The sequence below is a fragment of the Paramormyrops kingsleyae genome, chromosome 20 (genome assembly GCF_048594095.1).
Source record: "Paramormyrops kingsleyae isolate MSU_618 chromosome 20, PKINGS_0.4, whole genome shotgun sequence".
In the NCBI taxonomy this organism is placed as follows: domain Eukaryota; kingdom Metazoa; phylum Chordata; class Actinopteri; order Osteoglossiformes; family Mormyridae; genus Paramormyrops; species Paramormyrops kingsleyae.
Window position 1 is genome coordinate 4,465,791 of NC_132816.1, and position 26,705 is coordinate 4,492,495.

At 45.6% G+C, this 26,705-nt stretch overlaps 2 protein-coding genes across 3 annotated transcripts in view; one reads left to right on the top strand and one right to left on the bottom strand.

Moving 5' to 3' along the window:
• The window catches only part of strn (striatin, calmodulin binding protein), a 59,097-nt gene extending 55,913 nt beyond the window's left edge, over window positions 1-3,184 (bottom strand). For both annotated transcript variants that reach the window (XM_072703274.1, XM_072703273.1), the window contains exon 1: window positions 2,738-3,184. In XM_072703274.1, the coding sequence (XP_072559375.1) occupies window positions 2,738-2,965 (228 nt within the window). In that variant the 5' untranslated portion in view covers window positions 2,966-3,184. The remainder of the gene's footprint in view (window positions 1-2,737) is intronic.
• Window positions 3,185-25,123: 21,939 nt separating this feature from the next.
• On the top strand, window positions 25,124-26,288 carry map1lc3c (microtubule-associated protein 1 light chain 3 gamma). The gene is made up of 4 exons (XM_023796188.2): window positions 25,124-25,253; window positions 25,342-25,397; window positions 25,498-25,604; window positions 25,950-26,288. Exons 1-4 carry the CDS (start codon window positions 25,196-25,198, stop codon window positions 26,113-26,115), a joined length of 387 nt encoding a protein of 128 aa, XP_023651956.1. The 5' UTR covers window positions 25,124-25,195; the 3' UTR covers window positions 26,116-26,288.
• The last annotated feature ends 417 nt before the right edge of the window (window positions 26,289-26,705 follow it).

A 26,705-nucleotide genomic window follows, 5' to 3' on the forward strand; every position in this document is an offset into this window, starting at 1 on the left:
CAGCAATAAAGCAAAACCAGGGGCAGTAACTCAGCTGTTACCCGTCACTCAGCAAGGAGCCCCTAACTGACGGTATAAACAGAGCTGACCACTTTGGAGGGCAGGAGGAGAAGGGCCATGACATGCACGTCGCCCTGCACAGTCATTATTTCCTTTCAGCCTGTTTTTACGGTTATGCTCACAGGTCACAGCTGGCAGGGATTTACTGAAGCAATGCCAACTCTTCCGGGCTTGTGTTTACCTCGCAGCTCCGTCAGAGCCCCATGCCCTTCCCAGATTCACCGGGCCAAGCTGGCAGAGTATATTGGAGCGGGAGGGCTACTAACAAACGCGGCAGGGAAAAGCAAAGTGGGCTTTTTCTGTTACGCAACACAGGCAAAGGGCAGGAACGCAAGCGATAGTGCAGGAAGGAGAGCACCCTGCAGGAAACAGTCCAGTCTACTGCTCATTGTTCCCTCTGCTTCCACAGCTGCCTAATATAGCGCCCATACCTCCAAGACCACCTTCACGACTCTGGGATAACATCTAAATGACAGAATGTCTGCTCCCCGCATCCGATCAAACGTTAAAGTCCAAAATGCAAAAAATAAGTTCATGGGTAACAGCTATTAAGCATTACATTTCTGCAGTATGTTCGAATCAGTCATGTTTTCGCGTTCCCTGTCATATGACGGGGGAAAATAAGCTGAAAACTGGATCACATACACCAGGTGATCCTGCCATATTGGGAAGTTGTCATGTGTAAATAAAATTACTGCGTACAAGAAAAGTAAATGGCTAATTGTATCATTACAATCGTGCTTAAAGCAGGTTCTGAGATTTGGACACAGATTTTGAATCCTACGGATATTAACACTGCAGGAAATAATGTTCACTTGTCATCCACAATGATGCAGATCAGACACACATCCACACACACACACACATTAACTAACACTATGTCTTTGGATTAGAGGAACTGGTAAAACTCCTGACAGCCAAAGCCCACACTGGACTCAATCCTATGACACCCCGGGTCCTTTGCTACCCATTGAGCTACTGTGCAGGATCCCACTGAGAAACAGATTTAACTTGTTTAATATTCATGAGCTACAAGCTGCCCATACAGAGATGCTGCCTGTTGAATATGTAGCAGGCCTGCTAGAGAGGCTTCTGAGCCATCAGCGCACACGGCATCTCCAGGTCTGACAAAGTGACACGCAGAGCGTGCCGGGACCACGGCCGCCCACCGCACCCCGGCCTGCCACTTCATCCCAGCTCTCGGCTGCCCTGCCAGTTACCATGTCATCTTCTCACCAGCATGTGACTAGATTAACACCAGCCCAAGAAACACTGTAACTTTAAATGTCAACTATGTGCACGGCAAACAAGTCACTGGGAAAAAGGAATCCACTGGTAATAAAATAGAAAGATAGGTTGCAGTACAAAAAATAACAAAAAAACAACCATTAAAATAGCCAAACCGGTTGCTTTCAAACAGAAACAAAGAAACATTTTCTTATTTTTATCTCACTAGAACTGGTTAGACAGTAAATTCTGAAATCATTTAAAGGCATTTATGGTACCTGTCAGTGTATCTGTCAAACGCTTTATTTTTCTCATTTGTACATTAATGTGCTTAATAAAATAAAGAGATATGTATTGGCTGTCTAACAATCACAGCACACATCACAAACACTGTGGTTTACATCCTTTTCCCAGTTAATGTCTGAACACTCCAGCCACTCACTCAGTCAATGCAATAAAGTCATGCACTAATGAGTCATGGGTGGTCTGGCCCATCTCTCTTGAACTGATGATAACTGGACATTTAATGGGATTTCATCTTTAGCAAGTACATGATAAGAACTCTTCCAGGGAAACCAGGACTGAAATTATCCCAGGGACGGATATATTTAACCTCCTACCTGAAGCAAACTGGGTTACATCAGACATGTGTCTGCAACGTTTATTTCAATAATTTAACAAACCGGACCTTTTTATTGATTCCGAAAGGCTACCTAGTGCCCCCCCATTACAGATCACAGCGGAATGCCTAGTTCCAGACTAAAACACTACGGCATCTCGAACTGCGCCGATCTACAGCCCATTTTAATCCAATACCGCTTTATTTAATCTCGGCACAAAGTACTTTACTCTTCATCGGTCTGCGTTTTCTGAGTCCGGGTTCTGCGCACAGAAGGGCTTTTCTTCGGTTAGACATACGACTGATGAAACACTTTCACCAGCATGACATGTATGTGCCATGCGTGCTGGTAAGAGCGGCGGCCGGTGCTTCCCTCGCGCCTACACACTATATACACACTATATACACAGTATAAACACACACGCACACGCGCGCGCGCGCACACACACACACACACACACACACACACACACACAACCCCCCCGCCCCAAGGGGGCGTCAGAATAAACAGCCAGGTGACTAGACGCACACTCACTAACTGACTGCTGCTTTAATCTCCTTAACACTGCGTGCAAGTATACAGACAGACTCTATGTATAAACAGAAGCGGGCAGCTGACCAGCAGCCAGGCGGCACCGCCGGTGTTTATGTGCCGTCTGACGCGGCTCCGCTGGCCGGCTAGGGGTTCCCGGCTCGCCATGGCCGGAGGAGCAGCTGGCTCCCAAACACACACAAACATACACTAAAATACACAAAAATACGCAGACGAAGCGAAAGCGCCCATGCCAGGCGGTATGGAACCGGTCGGCGCGATACCCGGCTCGGGGTTACCTGCAGCTCGGCCCGCTCCGCGTCCCACTGCGCCCTCTCCACCTCGAACCGGGCCCATTCGTGCTGCAGGAAGTGCAGGATCCCCGGGATGCTGTACTGTGCCCTGGCCGCCTCTCCTCCGCCTGCTCCGGGGCCGCCTTCGGCGGGCTGGGCTCCCTTCACGCCGCCGGGCAGTACGGAGCTGTTGTTGGCGTTAAAAAAGACGCCGGGCCCAGCCTGCTCGTCCATGTCCAGGACCGGTTCGCGGAGAGCTGGCTCGACTGATCCGTCGGACGGGTCTCTCCACCGCCGCCGAGTCCGCTCTCCGTCTGTGTGACTGAACAAAACTGGAGAAAATGACGAGCTCTCTGCCTGGGGACCGGAGCTACCGCTGGCGGAGGTGGCGGTGGGGGCGACTCACTCTGACAGCTAGCTGTCACTCAGTGACGTCAAAGCCGCCGCCGCTTCTTCTTCTTCCTTCGCCGTGCAGCCGGTTCACCTCGCTCCCGACCGACGCGGTGCTGCCCCCTACAGCGTGGAGAAATCAGTGCACCGCAGCGCTTTACCCACCAGCTCATCCATGCCTCTGTCTCCGATTTATTCTACGATTTAAACGTGGCCCTTAACTTGAATTTGACAAGTTAGTCATAAGAGTCACACTTGTATGTGTGCATGGAAGTATGTACCCCAATCAGTCATAACCACCTGCCTAACACTGTGTAGGGCCCCCTCGTGCTTCCAAAACAGCCGTGACCTGTCGAGGTATAAATTCCATAAGACCTCTGAAGGTGTCCTGTGGTATCTTGTACCAAAAGTTTAGCAGCAGTAAGGAGAGGGGTGTGGCCTCCATAGATGGGACTTGTTTCTGCAGCACATCCCAGAGATGCTCCATTGCTCTATCAAATTGAGATGTGGGGAACTCCTTGATCTCTTTGTCATGTTCCTCAAACAATTGCTGAACAATTGTTGCAGTGCTGCAGCATGCATTGTCCTGCTGAAAGGGAATGCCATTGCCAATAAGGGGTCAACATGTTCAGCAACAATGTTTAGGCAGGTCGTATATGTCATAGTAACATCTGCATGATAGTCAAGACCAAAGGTTTCCCAGAATAACATTACCAAAGGCATCACACTGTCTCTGCCAGCTTGCCTTCTTCCCATAGTGCCTCCTGGTGCCATCTCTTCCCCACATAAACGACACACATGCACCTGACTGTCCACATGATGTAACAGAAAGGCAGACCAGGCTACCTTCTTCTGTTGCTCCATGATCCACTTTGGCCACTCACAAGCCCATTGTAGGCACACGTGGTGGTAGACAGGGGTCAGCATGGGCACTCTGACGGGTCTGCGGCTGCGCAGCCCCATATGCAGCCAGCTGTGATGCACTGTGTTTTCTGACCCCTTTCTATTATAGGCAGCATTAACTGTTTCATCGATTTGTGATACAGTAGCTCTGCTGTGGCATCAGACCAGACAGGCCAGCCTTCGCTCCCCATGTGTATCAATGAACCTTGGGCATCCATGACGCTGTCGCCTGTTCACACGTTAGCCCTCCTTGGACCACTTTTGGTAGGTACTGACCACTGCATGCCATCACAATTTGGCCCTTGTCAAAGTCACTCAGATCATTACACCTGCCCATTTTTCCTGCTTCCAACACATCAACTTCAAGAACTGGCACCCTTGACAGATGCCATTGTAATGACACAATCAGTGTTATTTACTTCACCTGTCAGTGGCTTTAATGTTATGCTTTATCCCTGTATATGTGTGGCTTTATATGTCTATAACTGTAGATCACAGAAATGGAATGTTGCACCTGTATTTTTACTGTTAATATTGCCCACACTTTACATACGTGTACAGATATATGTATACACTCACCTAAAGGATTATTAGGAACACCTGTTCAATTTCTCATTAATGCAATTATCTAATCAACCAATCACATGGCAGTTGCTTCAATGCATTTAGGTGTGTGGTCCTGGTCAAGACAATCTCCTGAACTCCAAACTGAATGTCAGAATGGGAAAGAAAGGTGATTTAAGCAATTTTGAGCGTGGCATGGTTGTTGGTGCCAAACGGGCCGGTCTGAGTATTTCACAATCTGCTCAGTTACTGGGATTTTCACGCACAACCATTTCTAGGGTTTACAAAGAATGGTGTGCAAAGGGAAAAACATCCAGTATGCGGCAGTCCTGTGGGCGAAAATGCCTTGTTGATGCTAGAGGTCAGAGGAGAATGGGCCGACTGATTCAAGCTGATAGAAGAGCAACTTTGACTGAAATAACCACTCGTTACAACCGAGGTATGCAGCAAAGCATTTGTGAAGCCACAACACGCACAAACTTGAGGCGGATGGGCTACAACAGCAGAAGACCCCACCGGGTACCACTCATCTCCACTACAAATAGGAAAAAGAGGCTACAATTTGCACGAGCTCACCAAAATTGGACAGTTGAAGACTGGAAAAATGTTGCCTGGTCTGATGAGTCTCGATTTCTGTTGAGACATTCAAATGGTAGAGTCAGAATTTGGCGTAAACAGAATGAGAACATGGATCCATCATGCCTTGTTACCACTGTGCAGGCTGGTGGTGGTGGTGTAATGGTGTGGGGGATGTTTTCTTGGCACACTTTAGGCCCCTTAGTGCCAATTGGGCATCGTTTAAATGCCACGGCCTACCTGAGCATTGTTTCTGACCATGTCCATCCCTTTATGACCACCATGTACCCATCCTCTGATGCACCATGTCACAAAGCTCGAATCATTTCAAATTGGTTTCTTGAACATGACAATGAGTTCACTGTACTAAAATGGCCACCACAGTCACCAGATCTCAACCCAATAGAGCATCTTTGGGATGTGGTGGAACGGGAGCTTCGTGCCCTGGATGTGCATCATACAAATCTCCATCAACTGCAAGATGCTATCCTGTCAATATGGGCCAACATTTCTAAAGAATGCTTTCAGCACCTTGTTGAATCAATGCCACGTAGAATTAAGGCAGTTCTGAAGGCGAAAGGGGTCAAACACCGTATTAGTATGGTGTTCCTAATAATCCTTTAGGTGAGTGTATATAGATATACAGTAAGAGTAAAAAGTGTGAATATACAGTAATTACTGAAAAGTAACAACAAGATATGAACCCTAAGCTGGTTTTGGATGAGTTGGATCAAAAGTAAGAGCAAGGTAGCCCAGAACTTCTGGAAACTTCTTCAGGAATATTGGAGAAGCATTCCAGGTGGGTACATCTGGAAGCCGGTTGAAAGAATGCCAAGAGACTGCAATTCAACAGCCTAAAATTTGAGAAAATTTTCAGATGTTGCAGCTGGTCATATCTACATTCAATATTTGAAATGTATTATTTCATTGCTTTGAGGCCGAAAATGCATAGTATATAAACAGTATAGGCTTCATACTTGAATGAAGATACCATTTGGATAGTGACCTTCCCTGATCAGTAAGCACTTTTAAATGTGCATTGGTATTTAGAAATCTGCACAAAAGGCAAACACAAAATGGCCTTAGATCCTCTTGCCATCTGCAATCGTTTATTCTCTCCTTGGAGTGGCTTCAGCATGGTCACAGTACTCCTTCTTTCCCATCAAGCATCCCTGGAATTCATCTGTGTCACTGATCCAATTGTCTCAGCCCACCACCCTCCCCCAAATAATTATCCAATCTCAGTCATTAAAATGCTATAGCCACTCCCATCAGAGAGCATAATTGTTATGGACGGGTAATTCCAACCAATGGATCTGATCATGGGATGGGCCCAGCTATAGAATAAAAGAGCAAGGAGCGCTAAGCTGAAATCCCTCAACCAGCTTCTACACAACTTACCCAAAATGGGGTCATGGTGAGCTTGGAGCCTATTTAAGGAATAACAGAGCACAAGGCAGGGGACACCCTGGACGGGGTACCAGTCCATTACAGGGCACAAGGCAGGGGACACCCTGGATAGGATGCCAGTCCATCACAGGGCACAAGGCAGGGGACACCCTGGATAGGATGCCAGTCCATCATAGGGCACAAGGCAGAGGACACCCTGGATGGGATACCAGTCCATTACAGGGCACAAGGCAGGGGACACCCTGGATGGGATGCCAGTCCAGTGCAGGACATCCACATAACCACAGTAGCTGCATCGCGGCTCGGTACGGGACCATAGAGAGTACCCTGAGTAGCTGCATCGCGGCTCGGTACGGGACCATAGAGAGTACCCTGAGTAGCTGCATCGGGGCTCGGTACGGGACCATAGAGAGTACCCTGAGTAGCTGCATCGCGGCTCGGTACGGGACCATAGATAGTACCCTGAGTAGCTGCATCGGGGTTCGGTACGGGACCATAGAGAGTACCCTGAGTAGCTGCATCGGGGCTCGGTACGGGACCATAGAGAGTACCCTGAGTAGCTGCATCGTGGCTCGGTACGGGACCATAGAGAGTACCCTGAGTAGCTGCATCGTGGCTCGGTACGGGACCATAGAGAGTACCCTGAGTAGCTGCATCGGGGCTCGGTACGGGACCATAGAGAGTACCCTGAGTAGCTGCATCGGGGCTCGGTACGGGACCATAGAGAGTACCCTGAGTAGCTGCATCGGGGCTCGGTACGGGACCATAGAGAGTACCCTGAGTAACTGCATCGGGGCTCGGTACGGGACCATAGAGAGTACCCTGAGTAGCTGCATCGGGGCTCGGTACGGGACCATAGAGAGTACCCTGAGTAACTGCATCGGGGCTCGGTACGGGACCATAGAGAGTACCCTGTGTAGCTGCATCCGGGCTCGGTACGGGACCATAGAGAATACCCTGTGTAGCTGCATCGGGGCTCGGTACGGGACCATAGAGAGTACCCTGAGTAGCTGCATCGGGGCTCGGTACGGGACCATAGAGAGTACCCTGAGTAACTGCATCGCGGCTCGGTACGGGACCATAGAGAGTACCCTGAGTAACTGCATCGGGGCTCGGTACGGGACCGTAGAGAGTACCCTGAGTAGCTGCATCGCGGCTCGGTATGGGACCGTAGAGAGTACCCTGAGTAGCTGCATCGGGGCTCGGTACGGGACCGTAGAGAGTACCCTGAGTAGCTGCATCGGGGCTCGGTACGGGACCATAGAGAGTACCCTGAGTAGCTGCATCGCGGCTCGGTACGGGACCATAGAGAGTACCCTGAGTAGCTGCATCGCGGCTAGGTACGGGACTATAGAGAGTACCCTGAGTAGCTGCATCGGGGCTCGGTACGGGACTATAGAGAGTACCCTGAGTAGCTGCATCGGGGCTCGGTACGGGACTATAGAGAGTACCCTGAGTAGCTGCATCGGGGCTCGGTACGGGACTATAGAGAGTACCCTGAGTAGCTGCATCGGGGCTCGGTACGGGACTATAGAGAGTACCCTGAGTAGCTGCATCGGGGCTCGGTACGGGACTATAGAGAGTACCCTGAGTAGCTGCATCGGGGCTCGGTACGGGACTATAGAGAGTACCCTGAGTAGCTGCATCGGGGCTCGGTACGGGACTATAGAGAGTACCCTGAGTAGCTGCATCGGGGCTCGGTACGGGACTATAGAGAGTACCCTGAGTAGCTGCATCGGGGGTCGGTACGGGACTATAGAGAGTACCCTGAGTAGCTGCATCGGGGCTCGGTACGGGACTATAGAGAGTACCCTGAGTAGCTGTATCGCAGCTTGGTGCAGGAATTGCTCTGCGTCATACTGCAAGACCCTACAGAGGATAATGTGGACAGCAGATAAGATCATGGGGTCTCTCTCCCCTCTGTGCCAGACATTAACACGTCACACTGCATCCGCAAAGCCACCAGCATTGTGGACAATCCCACACACCCCTCCCACATCCACTTCTCCCTCCTTCCGTCTGGCCAAAGGTTCCGTAGCATACAGGCCTTCACCGCCAGGATGGGAAACAGTTTCTTCCCTCAGGCTGTCAGATTTCACAAACTGTATTTCATATACCATTTATTATGAACTGCACACTCTCTGTCCCACTCCTACTATTGTTTACACATTTATTTATTTACTATTTTTTGCTGCTAGAATGCAGTAAATGCCATAATACTATATCCGTAATAATGCTGTTTATTCAAATATCCATTCAGACCAGCACAGTTACTACTGTCGACTGCACTGTATGTTGTCGTGTCCTGCAAATTGCAGCTGTGTAGTTCCGTGTTGTTTCTGTCCTTTTTCGTGCACCTTGGTCCTGGGATGACAATGTTTCTTTTCACTGTATACTGTGTATATGGCTGAAATGACAAATAAACCTACTTGACTTGACTTGAATGAGAGGTAACTGTAGTACCTAGCGGACACCCACTTAATAGCTGGTCTAAGTGCTTTACACGTCCTAAACAAGTGCAAAACCTTCTGAGGTGAACGGAGTTGCTACATTGTCTGTAGGTGTGACTCCGTGTGTGATTGTGTGATATTTGTATACACATTGGTAAAGTCTGTTTATACTTTTTTACATTTATTAATGGATATATATCTTTATACACACTGTTAGAGTTCACTTATACTTTTTATATATGTATATTAAAAGGGTATATATTCATGCATACACTGGCAGAGAGTCTTTTTATATCCTTAATATTTATTACTATAGTATGTGTATTTATTATGTGTTTTTGTATGCATACTGACTGAAAGATCCATACAAGAATTCCAGTGACTTTACATATCTCTACCTGAGAAAATGGCAAATAAAGTGTTGAACTTGAACTTCATTGGTATATGTGTGCCCTACGAAGGGGTGCAGCTCCATCCTGGGTTATTATACATATCTTGCGGCCATTGTTTCCAGGATTGACTCCGGACCCCACCACCCTAGACAAGCAGCGTAAAGGATGAATGGGTCTATTGTCCAAGTTGCCCATCATTGTCTCTCATTACACTCCATTTTGGCCAATTTTTGAGAAATTAATCCTTCTGCTCTTAAGTGCAATTTTACCTCTCACATTTACAATCACCATCCAAGGCCATCCATCACTGCACTGCAGATTAGTTTTAAGATTTAATAGCTTATTATCCTCTAAAAATGCTATTTAACTCCCTTGAAGTGATAAGAACATAAGAAATTTACAAACGAGAGGAGGCCATTCGGCCCATCAAGCTTGTTTGGGGAGAACTTATCTAATAGCTCAGAGTTGTTAAAATCTTATCTAGCTCTGATTTAAAGGAACCCAGGGTTTTAGCTTCCGCTACACTAGTAGGAAGACTATTCTATACTCCAACTACACGCTGTGTAAAGAAGTGCTTCCTCAAATTTGTTTTAAAATGTTCTCCCGCTAATTTCCACTTATGGCCAAGAGTTCTAGTATTTAAACTAATATTGAAATAGCCATTTGGCTGAACAGCATCCAGACCTGTTAGAATCTTATATACCTGGATCATGTCCCCCCTTAGTCTCTTTGCTCAAGGCTAAACAGATTCAGCTCAGCTAACCTCTCCTCATAAGACATTCCTCTAAGACCAGGAATCATTCTCGTAGCCATACGTTGCACCTTTTACAAGGCAGCAATGTCCTTCTTCAGGTATGGTGACTAAACCTGCAGACAATATTCTAGGTGGGGTCTTACCAAGGAATTATATAAATGTAACATCACCTCCCTTGACTTAATGGCTTAATGACTTGATGGACTAGTTCCAGTTGAAAGTCAAGGCAACGATCATTAAAACAAATGACTAAAGGGGAATTTGATCATTTTTTCATTATCTAGCAAAACACAGGACTTTCCATCCCTTCTTCTGACTGAGGTATTGCTTCAGTCTGATCTCTGTCATTATGTCTGATTTTCACAAATCCCAAAAATGTAGCGGCTTCAATTCAAAAACATGACATTGTCTTTGTTGACCAGTGAATATCAGGTTGGCCAGTTTTAGCAGTATGTTCACGCAGTGGAGTTTTATACCAAGTGATTTAATCACAAAACTGTTCACATTTACTGCACCACATATGGTGGCCAGGGGCATTGGCCAGTGTGAGATTTCTACTGTCATAATTCCATGCTGTGAAAACCACTGTGAATGAGGATCAGCAGCTTTGGGACATTATAACAAGGGATGCACATAGCTGGTATGCAAGTACGCATTTGCCATGTAAAGCAATACATGCAACAATTTATTGTCATAACAGAACAATTTTAAACTTATTTTATATGCATTTGTGCTATTATGACAAGAAATTGCAGCATATATCGCTTTATATGGCAAATGTGCACTTTTTACCAGTTATGTGCATCTCAGATTATAGCGTATCAGGTCAATTCCTCATGGACAAAAAAAAATCATAGTTGCAGACTATAGAAAGCGGCAGATTCACGTACAACAGTAGTTTGCATGCCAGCTGTTTGTATGAACAAAATAATTATCACAATAATCAACAAGACAATCAATCTTTCCTTGTACAGATATTTCTCTTTCCTTTCCAAAACTTCCAACAATAGGAGGTAAATTTTCCACAGGACACCTAGATGATTCATCTCAAGGACAGACAAAAATTATTATTTCCCATGATGATAACAAGATATATACAGTATATACTTTTTAAAACATTTAAGGAAATGCTTGTTCTGGAATGGATCGGCAATATTTCAGTTGAGGTAAAACAGTGTATTAATTTTGTGATGTATTTAGTCCACATTTGTTCTATACTAATGGTAACACAACTTCTTAACATCAAAGCTTATTTTGTGTACTTTGTTGAAGTACACAAATACACACCTGAATGTTAAAGGAAAAGCAACCACTGAGACAAATAATGGCCACATATCGGATGAACTGACAGGAGAACGAGTTGCCTTGCAGAACTGCATGTGCAGCCAGCGTGAGTCACGGCATCCGGACGCCGTCTTGGGAATCCTTCCAGAATTTCCCATAAATCAGTGGGACTGAAATGAATGAGTAAGCAGGGATGGCATCAGCAACACACTTATCCGACAACTTCAAACCGAAGGAGGGTGTTGTTCTGCTGAAAGATGCCCCTCCCACAGAATGGAAAGGCAGCAATAGGGCTGGCCGGCATGCCCTTAAAATATCACAATATTCTCAAAGATATACAGATTTTCACAATATCGATATTTATTATGATATTCTTATGCAGAAAACAATAAAATATGACTGGTTATATTATTATTATTATTATTTTACTAATAGTTGGATCATGTAACAGGTTTAATGATAAATTACGGCAACAACAGTCACATGCCTTGATGAAATTTGTCTTAAAATACTACAATATATCCATTAATTATGCAAGAAAGCAAGAGTGTCAGCTGTACCATGACACTCACAGTACTCAAAGTAACGTTGATATGAATGCTCATAATCACAATGTGATATTTTATGGATATGTCGCCCTGCCCTATGCGACACTGTCCAGTGATGATCACACTGTAACATGAGGCTGACATTCGCATAAGCCTCGCCTTCTATAGGAACGAGGGCTCCCTGAAATTCAATAAGACAGCAAGAACCCTTTCCCCAGTGTGCGGGGCGTTACAGAGCCCTGGATTAGTGCCACGCACACACTCTGTTTGGAGCAGCATGAAGGGCGATTCTTATCACATGATCGTATCCCATCTCTTGCCCACTTGGCGGCACAGTTTCCCTCCTTCAGCCCTGAACTTGTGACTGTGCCTTGCCAGATGCCATTAGCCATTTGCAGAGTGCAGCCTGACTACAATATCCCCTTTTGTGGCGCTCCCTTTTAGATATTTTACTTGTGCTTAGTGTCTCTGAGATAGGACCTTCTGGAGGAACGCCGTATATGTGGTGGCAGGGAGTCGACATTGACTTGACGGCAACTAATACTAATGAAATAGCATTTGCAGATCAGGCTGACAGGCTTAGCTGTGTGCCAGGCTGCCCCCCCGCCCCCCCACCCCCAGGGCCTGTGGTACCCGCACCAACACACCGCTGATCCTTAGTGATGACGTCTCTCCCTGCATGTCATGCTGATCAGACACTGCTGATCATTAGCCGAATGCTTCATCAAAGTTCCTGTCAGAGTTCCCCAGCAATCTCTGTGTTTGCAAATAAAAAGGATTTCAGGCAATTCCTTCAATTAAAGTCAGTCTTTAAGCCAAATTTGTAGTGAGAGAAACAATAATACAGGACATAATAATAATAATAACAATAATAATAATAACAATCATAATAACAATAATAATAATTATTATTATAGTTATTATTATGCAGTAATAATAAAAATAATAACATATGGTAATGTACCACAAGCTGAAGCCATGCAATGTTTTCCTGAGCGTGACAAAGTAGTGCATTCGTTCGTTATAATGAACCATAGCATAAAGCCAAATTTTGAATGTAATAGGCTTTATTCATTTATTCATTTTATTTATCCATATTCATATTCATATCATATTCATATCCAACTCTTACTGTACGTCATTTAGCACTGTGTCCTTTATCGAGTGATTCTTCAATTTTTGTAATTTTTTTTTAAATTCTATTTTTGTATCTTTTTCGAAGGGTGAGCAAGCAAAGTAAGAATTTCATTACATGGTTCCAGCATGTACATGTTTTTTACTGTGTATATGACGATAAACTTCTTGACTCTTGACTTGACTTATGCAGTCCAGTTGTAAGTACGAGTTGTCTGTGAGGCGGACATTCTTAAACTGGGAACTGATAGTATTTTTGTGAATTTCCAACAATATAGGCAAGAGGGGCTGGCCCAACGCTTTTATTTATAGCTATTTCTTTAGATTAATGTGATGCACCTGGGAAATGTGTTCAGAGGATTTAAACATTTGCTCCTCTTAAGCTATGCGGCACATTGACTCAATGTAGCACCGTCGCCACACACACCCAGGGCTGGGGGTTTAAATCCCGCTTCTGCTCCATGTGTGCGGGGTCTGCATGTCCCCCAGTGTTCTGTGGCTTTTCTCCCCCTCACCTCCCCTGGGATAGACTCCACCCCCTCACCTCTCCTGGGATAGACTCCACCCCCTCACCTCTCCAGGGATAGACTCCACCCCCTCACCTCCCCTGGGATAGACTCCACCCCCTCACCTCTCCTGGGATATGTTCCACCCCCTCACCTCTCCTGGGATAGACTTCACCCCCTCACCTCCCCTGGGATAGACTCCACCCCCTCACCTCTCCTGGGATAGACTCCACCCCCTCACCTCTCCTGGGATAGACTCCACCCCCTCACCTCCCCAGGGATAGACTCCACCCCCTCACCTCTACTGGGATAGACTCCACCCCCTCACCTCCCCAGGGATAGACTCCACCCCCTCACCTCCCCTGGGATAGACTCCACCCCCTCACCTCCCCAGGGATAGACTCCACCCCCTCACCTCCCCAGGGATAGACTCCACCCCCTCACCTCTCCTGGGATAGACTCCACCCCCTCACCTCCCCAGGGATAGACTCCACCCCCTCACCTCCCCTGGGATAGACTCCACCCCCTCACCTCTCGTGGGATAGACTCCACCCCCTCACCTCCCCTGGGATAGACTCCACCCCCTCACCTCTCCTGGGATAGACTCCACCCCCTCACCTCCCCAGGGATAGACTCCACCCCCTCACCTTCCCTGGGATAGACTCCACCCCCTCACCTCCCCTGGACAGTATCAGCATCTATCTGTGCATTACTCAAGTGACGCTCACTTTCTGAACAAAAATCCCATTTTGCCTGAGAATCAGATACTGAATCTGAAGAAAAAGGGAGATTCATGAAAGGTAGAGACAAAATGACAGGAATGCACAGGTTAGCAAAGGTGACAGCATGCTTTGGACCTTGGGACCTGTCAGGGCTCCATAATCAGAGAGCACCTCAAATAGGCCACCCATCAAAAAAAGAATGGACAGAATCATTCTGAGCCGGTGTGAGGGGGGACGCCTCTCCCAGGAGACACAAAGGACCCCCCAAGGGGCACTATCCACCTCATGCTTCACAGTTTGACTGATTGAAATGTCTGCTTTACAAGCGAAGAATCATATCCTTACTATGTAAAATTACTAAATGAGCACAGATAGATAACAAATGTCTTATTAACATACTATGGGGGACATATGTAGATCTATCATACATAGTATAGCATGTGTTTCTCAATCCAGTACTTGGGGACCCCCAGACAGTCCACATTTTTGCTACCGGGAGCTGAGAGGGAGCAAAAACATGGACTGTTTGTGGGACCGGATTGGGAAACACTGCTCTAGATGGACATAAACAGAGAATTAATAAAATACATCTTTAGTGATTTCATTTCAAAAATAACTCAGTTTATTGTGCACAATTCAGTGAATAGCTCATCTCACCTGAATAAGTTTAGAAAAAACAATGTTCATACACACAAACCTGATAAGTCTGAGCTATCAAAACACCTCTTGTGCTTTCCAAGATACACTCTGTAATTATTAGACATATATTAATGGCTTTATGCATTTGCTTAATTAAGTTAAGTGCCTCTGGTTAAATGAATGATGAATGAATAGCAGCACTGATGTAAATGGAAATCAAAATCGCTTCAAGCTTTGAAGTGCAGATGGGCAGAGGAGTCGCTGAAATACTGATATTCCTGAACGAGATCCGCATCAGCCAGTGGGCCCAGCCAATATCCTGCGTATAACCCCACACCTGCATCAATCCCAGGGCTACAGGCTGTTCCTAGGCAAATATCCTGCAAATAACCCCACACCTGCGTCAATCCCAGGGCTATAGGCCGCTCCTGGGCCAATATCCTGCGTATAACCCCACACCTGTGCCAATCTCAAGGCTACAGGCCGCTCCTGGCTTAGTGGCTATTATAGTAAATATCACATTTTCAAATGAATATGTTTTTCACAATTTAATCTTGAACCGGAAATTAATTAAGGAATTTCTCCAAACCTAAAATACCTGTTACACTGTGCTGAAGAATGGATAAATAAAATTTATGGATGAAAAAATTTTGGATAACAGTTTTCATTTAAATAAAGTGAGACGTTTTGGGATGACTTATTTACCAAATTCCTGGTATTAAAGATTCTTTCAAGTTAAGCACTAGGTTTTCACTCTGTATTTGAAAGTTTATGTGGTATTTAGGGTAAAATTGATAACAAAGCTCACTTCTGGAAATCTGGAGCTCATTCTTGTATACAGGAGTGTCTTGTGAAAATACACGTTACATTTTCCTGCTGAGACCTCGGAGCTATAGACGATTATTCCTGGGGAAGTCAGAGTTAGTGTAGCGTGATATTTCTCTGTGCTGATGGAAAGCTGCATTCCATAAAAAACGATGGTCTGGTTCTCAGGGTAAACATAATCCATGGTGAGTTGAAGAGCATAAGGAAAAACTCCATCCATTTCCTACGGCCCTTACAGCAAGAAGGCCTCAATTCCACAGACCATTTGCAGGCGTGTCAAAACAGGTGGAAAAATGGACCAATCTTACTGGATAAGAGTTCCACCACCTTCCATGTGTGCTCTTCAGACTCAGATGACAGCCCAGCATCCTGCAGAAAATGGCACGATGTTCCCCTGTGTGGAAACGTCGGCCTGTAAAACCAACTGCCCGGCACCTTCCTGTATACCGGTGATCTGGAAAAGCCTCGCTCTGCAAAATCAGTGCCCAGCAGCCGCGGGAACCAAGCCGAGGTTCGTCAACTGTCAATGGCTGGAAAGTCAGGGGAAACCATCTTGGGTGGCATGTCAAAGGAATGCGGGGCAGTGATGAAACAGGAAGGTCAGAGATTCAAAATTTGTAGAAGATAAATTCTGAGCAAAGTCTTAAGTAAAAAAATCAGGGTGGTTAATCGTTGATCACATAATGGTGGAGGTTCAAATATCCACTGTGAGTATCAGGAACCTGAGAACTGACCACACTAACTAATATATATATATATATTTTTTTTTATTTTTCCTTCCCCTGTCCTTAACGACATACAAGCCAGTGCTGTGTCCTCCCATGGAGAGACATGTGTTAGCCATTGCAAACGGGTCTGTTCTCCATACCACCTCTAAGCACTAACATGTCATGGAAATATTCATCTGTGAATTTTCTTACATGCACTACAGCTGTCCTTTTGCTGTTCTGCTACTTGGAATGTCATAGTATCAGCAGGGAGCTTATGTTCTGTCAGACTCAGTTTACTGTTACAAAGCTCACATGTCAAAATTAGGATTAAAAGTAATTCTGAGTACTGGGCCACCCTGAAGTCAAGTGAAGCACTGAGCTAATTAACTCATACCCTTGCTTGTCATTTCTGAATGTGACATCCCTGTTAAAGAATCTAGACATTATTCCAGATAATTGTGGCTTCAGACAAAATTTATTATGATTTTCAGCTTTTAAATCTGCTGTTAACTGTTACATCAAGTCAAGAGTCTTGATCCTGAATAAATTCCACGTTATGAGATTTGCTTTGGGTCATCAGTGGACAGGGTTTGAGATTTCAACAAAGTGCATAAATACCCATTCAGAATTAAGAGTGTAATATGTTTGATTATTATTATGATTGATATATTCATGGCCAACAACATGGTTTCTTCTGATTATAAAATATCTGGCTATTGGTGTTTCTATTAAATATTTAGGAATAATAAACTTTAAAAACTTTTAATTTTCATGCCATTTTATCTTTTTCCGTTTGGAAAGGTGATGCACAATTACATGTCTAGAAAAAAATGACCATTCGAGAGTAGATTAGGTGAACTGGTTATGAGGGTTGCTGACGGGTGTCTTTGTGCGGCATATGGGCTCTTTAGGCAGCATGGCTGCCTCACACCTCCAGGCCTGGGAGTGTGCGGAGTTTGCACGCCCCCCCCCCCCCCCTCCGTAGTTTTCCATCTGCAGTCCAAAGCCACGCAGCCAGGTCAGCTAGCATCAGTAACCTGCCCGTACAGTAACTTCTGCAATGTCTGTTCGCCTCTCCAGTGCTCAGCACCTCGGGATCCATCTACTGCACTAAACCCCACCTCTCTCTCAACAACACGGGCGAGATAGCAGATCCCACACAATCTCAGCTTTCCTCATATTACAAGCCTGCAAAATTTAGCCAGAAGATACATAGAAAATTCGCTTGGCTGAAATCATCAGGACGGTTTCAGTCGGTAAACAGACACGATACAAACCATGCCCTGCTCTAGGCAACAGGCGAGTAGGCGTGACTAACATGCATCTATTCTATTGTGGAGTTTGCTATTGTGAGTAATATTATTTATTATAAATAAGCACTTTTTAAAATATATATATATATATGCCTTAAATAAGCAGCTGTCAGCAGCAGCTCTGACTCATAGATTTGTGTCTTTATTTCGCTGCCGTTACATCCCTACTCTCCTCTACGGCGAATTATACGTCCTGCTTATTCCTCACGCCAAACATGTCGAACAGAAGCATTCAGGCAATCTCACCATGGAAAATGGGGAGGGTGAAATGAGACTGGGGGTCAGCTGACTAACTCCGAGGAGGGTCAGCAGGAGGAACGGGGCACAGGGGTTGGTGCGCTTTGTCCCATGCAGTCATGAGATCACAGGTGAGCTTCGCTGTGCCGCGGTGCGAGTCATAAGGCCGGCTTATATAAACCCTCTCGGCGTGACTCACCTCTGTACACTGACTCGCTCCACACCCGGGCGACTGCAATCCCGTAAACCACTAGCTTCCCTGTCAGGGTTCGGTCCTGACTCACAACACGTACTTTTTCTTTATTTTGCAGCGGCTTTTATCCAAAGCGAGGTACAGTTGAGAAAGCAGAGTCAGCCAGTCCCTCGAGCAATTGGGGGTTTAGGGCCTTGATTAGGGGCCCAAAGGTGAAATCACTCTGCCAGCCCTAGGATTTGAACCAGCGACGTCCTGATCTCAAGCACAGTGTCCTAATCTAATGAATCAAACATCGCCCCCTAGTGGAGGACTTGTGGAAGTGACAGTCCAAGAGAGGCCAACAGCAAAGACTCAGGGATCATGGTGTGGGAAAGGGAATGGAGTAGGCGTGTAGATGTGCGGTTCATGGGTGTGACGCCCCCCCCCCCCACACACACACACACACGGGGCTCGAAACTGGCCGTCCCCTCTCATCTGCTCACGCCTCGTCATCCGGCAGTAATGTATATGCAACTGGAGCAGTGAGAGACTTTGAAATGTCAGCACAGAGAATGACAGGGCAGGGGGGACACAAGCGCAGTCCTGCAGAGGAACATGGGAGACAGCAAACCCTGGGGGGGGCTGGAGGGCTTTGAAAGCAGGCACTGCGTCACCAAACACTCACGCAGATTAAAACACCTCCATGGCAGAGAACATCAAAAACACACGTGGCCCACGGGTATTGAAGCCTGATCTTCATCTCCATCACAGAGGTGCTGCTACCTACAGTAGATGCCTAGAATCAGGAGTGACTGCACATTGACTTCAAATGGGTCTTAGAGGTCAGTGAAAAATGGGCTCATACCGGCTATTCACCAGATCAGTGTTTCTCAATCCGATCTTGGGGACCCCCTAGACAGTCCATGTTTTTGCTCCCTCCCAGCTCCCTGCCAAACAGTCCACAGGGAGCTGGGAGGGAGCAAAAACATGGACTGTCTAGGGGTTCCCCAAGGAGCGGTTTGAGGAACACTGCACTAGATGGCCATAGTGCAACATACGACAAACCATTATAATGTTACAAATTCAACCCTTTCTAATAGTCAAGAATGATGCAAAGAATCAATATGGTTTCAGTTTTAAGACAAGCAGATACAGAAAATGGATGGATGGTTCTGTAGTTTCCAGTTAGGACTAATGAACACTTGTGAACAAGCATAAACTGAAGCGCGTGTGAAGCAGAGGGTGAGGGGACCGTGTAGACAGATGGCTCATGTGTGACACCTACTGTAGGTAGCAATGTCGCCACCTAATGAGAAGATGTGGAACTTTTTTTCATAACATATGCCAGTGACCCTAATCTCAGAATTTGGCTCACTAGTGCTTTATCAACAGGGCACCAAACTGAAATATCCATACATTATCCAGCCTCTTACCCTGGTCAGGGTGGGCCTAAGCCCATCTCAGGAAGAACAGGGAATGAGGCTGGAAATACTCTGCACAGGGTGCCAGCCCACCACAGGGCACGGGGCTGGGTACACCCTGCACAGGATGGCAGTCCACCACAGGGCATGGGGCTGGGTACACCCTGGACAGGGTGCCAGCCCATCACAGGGCATGGGGCTGGGTACACCCTGGACAGGGTGCCAGCCCACCACAGGGCACGGGGCTGGGTACACCCTGGACAGGATGCCAGCCCTTCACAGGGCACGGGGCTGGGTACACCCTGGACAGGATGCCAGCCCTTCACAGGGCACGGGGCTGGGTACACCCTGGACAGGATGCCAGCCCTTCACAGGGCACGGGGCTGGGTACACCCTGGACAGGATGCCAGCCCTTCACAGGGCACGGGGCTGGGTACACCCTGGACAGGATGCCAGCCCTTCACAGGGCACGGGGCTGGGTACACCCTGGACAGGATGCCAGCCCTTCACAGGGCACGGGGCTGGGTACACCCTGGACAGGATGCCAGCCCTTCACAGGGCACGGGGCTGGGTACACCCTGGACAGGATGCCAGCCCTTCACAGGGCACGGGGCTGGGTACACCCTGGACAGGATGCCAGCCCTTCACATTATGACATTATGAACAGCTCTTGAGTTGTAATGGGAGGCATGTGGCAAGCCCACCCCCCCCCCCCGTGCCCACCATGGGAAAAAAATACAAACACACAAATTCTGACAATCCCTCCAAAATGTTGTCTGTAAATTCACACACGTAAAGGTAAATCTACCGAGTATGTAGATTCCAGTCCCTCCCCCCACCCTCCTGCTCAGGAAATGAATCATGGAGGCACCCCAAAGATTTGACCCCCAACATTCCCCATGAAATATTTTTACTCAACTGCTGACTATGAGACATTTGGAGACACTAATTAGCCTAACTGCATGGCACCAGAATGCGTGGAGGAGCCTCAGACGACACAGAAAGTAGAGAATCCATGAACAGCAATGCCGGCACTCGTAGCTGCACTCTGACAGGTGCGAGGCAACAATCTCACCCCGAACAGGAGCGTGAATCAGTGAATCTGGTCATGAATGAAAAATGTAAACCATTTAATTTCTCTCCTTAATTTCCCACAAATAAATTCATCTTTCATTAAAAAGCAATTTTTTGCACTAGGGGGCATAAATGCAATTTCCGATTCTGCATGATGACACCAGAAAGGCTCTCACTCACGAATATTCAAGCATATGCATAACTACACCCTAGGGGAAGTCATCAATCCAGCGTGAATCCAGAATTTATGGGAGGAAACCAAAGTAGGCGTGTGAAGCCACACAAACAGGGAGAGACCTGGCAAATTCTGTGCTTGGGACGTCCATCAGACTAGGAAAGGCAGGCATACGTGAAGGCAGCCAAGAGGAGGTGCATGTAAAGGCATTCCGGCTGCTCACCAGGCTTCCACACTGTCATTGACCTGGATTTATCTATGCTTTTGTACCAGGATAAAACTTTTGCACATTTATTTTTTATTTTTTTGAATAAACACCAACTGTTTTGTCCTTTTGTGTTTCATGATTTGCTAAATGTAAATTTCACCCTATATGCACAGAGGATTGATATTACTCAGAAACAGAAAAGGTATAGGGTTTTACGCAATCATTGGTGTTCCCATGGCAACTGATCAGCAGCCCATACCGCAGAAGCTTCTGTTAAGGAAACCTGACTGACCCTGACCGGGCTAATTATGGCTTGTTAGGGCATTATATAGGGTCATCTGCAGCATTTATAAGGAGTGATGCGGCAATTAGCGGGTCTCAGCGGGGGATTATCGGTCAGGCTTTTATTAAAAAGAGCTCCTTGGTCTCCTGATCAGTCATACATTAATCCAAGAGCTTTCTAAGTTTGAAGCGACACACAGGGGCGGTTCCCGGGGGGGGTGGTCTGTAATAAATGTATTATTACTATTTAAATTTATGTGTGTGGGCTAAAATTTTGTCCTCAGGGAACCAGGGAACAGTGGAAACACAAACATGCACGTTTTCTTGATGGACCCTTATTACAGGTTTGCTGGGTGCTCAAGTCACTCCTATTGGCAAAAAGCGAAGTTAGAGACAGTTACACTCCCGGTGTTCTGGGGGTTTCCTTAAATTGCCCTTTGCATACGATGGCCTGCTTTCCCAGTCATGGACTGGCATCCCACCCAGGGAGTCCCACGCCTCTGCTCCGTGATTCCTGGGACAGGTTCGACGATCATAGTCTTGGTGTGGATTTGTACTTTCTGAGCTTGAACTTTCCACCTGACTGAATAGCGATTAATGTATGAAGAGGTGGAAAGTTCAAGCTCAGAAAGTACAAATCCACACCAAGACTTTGTTTCAACCTAACAGTTGTGTACTCTATGATTATGACTCTTTATACCAGGGGTGGCCAGTCTTATACAGAAAGGGTCATTGTGTATGCGGGTTTTCACTGCAGCTCCCTAATTAGATTGCTAATTAGAGGACTGATTGGCTGAAGAGTCCTCACACCTGGGTTTGAACAGCTGACCTAAAGGTTACCCCAGAAACCTGCACACACACCGGCCCTTTGCTTTATACTCAACTAGTTGGTTGAAACGAAATCCTGGTCTGGATTTGTACTTTCTGAACCTGAACTTTTCACTTCTGAATGTATGTGAGAGCATATTTACCTGCCCCCCCCCCATAACCCTGACCAGGATAATGCAGTGAGAAGCTGGATGGGCAGATGAACTGCATATCTCAAAGTTCTTTTTGGAGTAACAAATTCTGTCCCTCTTTCTGATGCACATCTTTAGAACATCACTTCTCCGTTCACCAAAGTCCTGAGCCCCTCTAAGAAAAACATCTCTCTCCACTGGTGGAATTAGCTGGTGTGTCAGTGCTGCTTGGGCACCGCTATTCCAGCTGCATTAGTTGCCACAATCCTCCATGCTGTCCACTCCACGCTATCTTGTCGTCAGGGGCAACATAAAGCGTGAAAGTTACAATGATACCAAAGGTCCCTGACTGACAAGGGCCCTAAAAATGTGTAACATAATTGGATAGGGAGCCCAATATGATATTCTTTCATGGGGCCCAAAATCGCTAGCAGGGAAACTGCTTGTTGTATCTATTCTGCTGAACGATTTCAGTTTTGATTCCATTTAATAAATACAGTGATACTGTAAGATGATATGGAAATGTATGCATTGCATTGCTTAACCAACGGTTATCTCCTACTGTAATTCAATGATAAAGTAACATTTTCTTACCCCCTTCATGTGTAACCCTGATCAGTAAACTTACTTGCACAACCGTTGCTGAGAGCCGACCTGTTCCTCCTGCGGCTGTTATCTGTCTGCTGACTGACTGATTTTTGGTGCTTCTACATCAATAGGACACTTACCTTGACTGGAGGGCAAGGATCGATGCAAGGTTTGGTCCCTACAGTAACAGCAAATCAGTATGACTCCTCTTTTTCTAGATTATTTATAGAGCTGTTATAAACACAATTACAATATCTCCATGTATGACTGTCTAAATAAAATCATGTAGCATTGCATGCATGTTTCCATAAAAGGTGACAGCATTACAGAGCACAGAGTGTTTCTGTTACCTGGCTAACATTGGCTCTTCACATCCAGCTTGTCTGCCCAACCACAATGATGAACATCATAGAGGGATGAAGAATGTAACCTCACATGCTGCATTTCGACTTCTTTATTTCTTAAATCACCTTTAAGATATTTATTTACTTAGCCCTGAGACAGGAAGGGTGTAGGCTTAAATCCCACAACAGACTTTGTCATTATAGTACTGACAGAAATGACTATCAAAATATTTCTAAACTGAATAAACTCGCACAGACTATTAGTTATTTGTATATTATTAACGCAGCTAATGTTCATTTCCTCTTCTAATGCATAAAAGATGAACACCACGGCGTGTATGTGTAGGAACGTGGGCATGTCGTCTAAGCATGTTCCCGATGAGGAACATCTCATTCTATTTCTGACCGACAGCTATTACACAACTACATTTTGATGCCGAGGCTGAACAGAAGAAATCGCACCGTGAGATCAAAAGTTTATTCCCGCAAAAAAAAAAAAAAGTGCCGTAGAAATATATCATGATTCCATTATTCGAACATGTTCAATATTTGCACCTTTACTGACACACCAGAGGGTATCAATCATGTCAGCTAAACAATCTGGGATGAGCTGAAGATTGCTGATGACACGTGAGGCTCGAAATTAAACAAAAACAAAAATATGTAGCATTGTTTGTAACACACAAAGTGGTTAAACATGCTAACAAAAACATATTATCGTCAATGAAAAATCAGACAAAATGATATTACAGCCAAAAGGAGATTTACAACAAACTGGCTTGAATCACAGAAATATGATAACTGGACTGAAACCAACACGTAATACATTGTGTCACCTGAACCCATTCAGTCATAAATGAATGAATCACCACAATAAAGAAAGAAACTACACTAAATCAGTTTAAATTATACCCACTAAGATCTGGCTTTTACTGGCACAAGTATATAATGCTGCAGCCGGGAGCCAAGTGTCGAATGGGAGGGGCAATGTCGAGTGGGAGGGGCTTATCACAAGGGGTAGGAGGGCTTTATAACAAGGGTTATGGTATCAGATGATAACAGGTCCCTTGTTATAAACCCCTCCCACATTGTGCCTACTCAACATTGCCCCTCGTACTCAACATTGCCCATCCTACTCGACATTGCCCATCCTACTCGACATTCTGCTCCTGGCTGCAGCCATCTGCTCCTCACAGTCTACAACTACAGCAGCCTAATAAAAATCTAAACAATCTTTTTACAGATCAGTGTGTGATGCTACAGAGGTTAATGCACTACACTGATCTTGGACCAGAACCGAGTGTTCAAACTTCACACCATAAGAATGTTCTTAAAGAAGGGCAGATTCAGAAAACATGCAATATCCAGCTACTTAAACTAGTTTTTTTTTAAATCTAATGGAAAAAAATGTGTGAAAGCATGATAAAATTAAGTAATGGTCATGGAGATTATTGTTGCAGTGGAATTGAAAAAGTAAAACAAATATACAGAACAAGTTTATGTTTTTTCACGACAAGCCACAATAAGAGAGAAAGTAAAATTTCCGGTCCACATACATCTTATCATTCGAAGTCGTATTTGAATATCCGGTTTGAATGGAGCAGCGTATTTAGCATTAGCCGTAATATATCACAATGCACTTTTTAGGTTCTTCAAAGAATTAATCGAACTCCAGGTTAGGTCACCAAACCCCAATCAGTTATGAGCGAGCCGAAGCGTCCTGTAGGACGCGGCTGCCGGAGCGTCAAACGCCGCTTTGGCAATCAGAGCAAACTACGTCACCGCAAACGTCAAAGCGAGCGCCCTTTGAAACTATTTAAATAGGTCGGGGGGTGCAGGCTAGGCACGTGGAAGAGGGTTCTGCCCTTGTTTTGTACCAGAATGCCTGCATTGGACAAGCCGCAGCAACCCAAACCTTTCAAGCAGCGGAAAAGTTTTGGTAATTTATGTTTTTGATTCCTACCTATATAATCAGTGCCTCCAAATTTTAAATGGTGCGTTTAATTGCAACTCTGTGCCCTGAACAGCAACACGAAGGCAAGAGGTAGCAGGCATTCGGTCGAAATTCCCAACTAAGATCCCTGTAAGTCCATAATCCTGATTGATCCTGATCCGTTTATAAACGTCATTTTTCCATTGACAGTTGATAGTTTTGATATTTGACTTGAAATGCTTGCTTTTAGGTGATAATTGAAAGGTATCCGAGGGAGAAATACCTACCTCCCCTAGATAAGACGAAATTCCTGGTGCCTCAAGAACTTTCAATGACCCAGTTTGTAACGATAATAAGGTAAATGTTTGTGTTTGTTTTGTCGGCTTGTTTGTCGGCTTTTGCTCAATTGAAATTGGTGACCATTGCCAGGTGTGAGCAATTACCGTAATTATAATGTATATGGGGGGGCACGTTTCTCCCCCCAATATTCAGATATGCTTAGTGCCCCCATCCCATTGTTGACTCCATGACTACGGTCTTGAAATCGAGGTTGTAGTTCATAACTTTATATAGACGGGTTTAAATGAATGCGCTGGGCGCAGTTTCAATGCGGGTACATTCTTGCATATAACACGCATTTGAGTCATGCACACTTATTTTTGCAAGAGAAGCCTATTACATACTATGTGTGACCTCCCTTAGAAATCGGATGTCGCTGATGCCAAGTCAAGCCTTCTACCTGCTCATCAACAACCACGGCATTGCCAGCATGTCCCTCACGATGGCGCAGGTCTACAAGGATCACAAGGACGAGGACGGCTTCCTCTACATGACCTACGCGTCCCAAGAGATGTTTGGCCAGGAGTGAAGGGCGGACACCATCTCCAGCGCCACGTCATGCTGGATTTTTAAGTACTGGGGGTATTGCCAAGTCCAAGAGGAGCTCGTCTAAAATATTGTGTTTAAGTGCTCTGGTTCGGACGGTTTTATTACTCTGCGAGTTGCGTCTCCATTTTATTGAATAAATGTATTTACCCGTTAGTATGATTCACTCTTGGCGCTGATTTTGTAGCCGACCGGTTGCGTTAAATTACGCACGTAATTCAACTAGCCTGCAAATGCACTGCGTGAAATTCAGCTAATATGGGTTTGAAACTGTAAAATTTAGCCTGTAGTGTGTATATGTGAATACTTCTGGGAGGTGGATTGTTTTCAAAGCTGAAATGGGTGCTTGATTCATTTCCCATCAACTTGTGAAGCATTTAATAAAAAAAAAAAAACTTTAATATATGGGGGGCGGGGTGGGAAAAGGCTGCTTTGTGTAAAGTTGGGAGGGGGCGTGAGTGCTGTTGCATTGTGGTTTGTAGACATTAAATATTGTATAAATACCTATTTGTGTTGTAACTTTAGTCTTTAACTTACCTTTTCGCAGCTTGAACTGTTCGTGTTTGGTGTCCA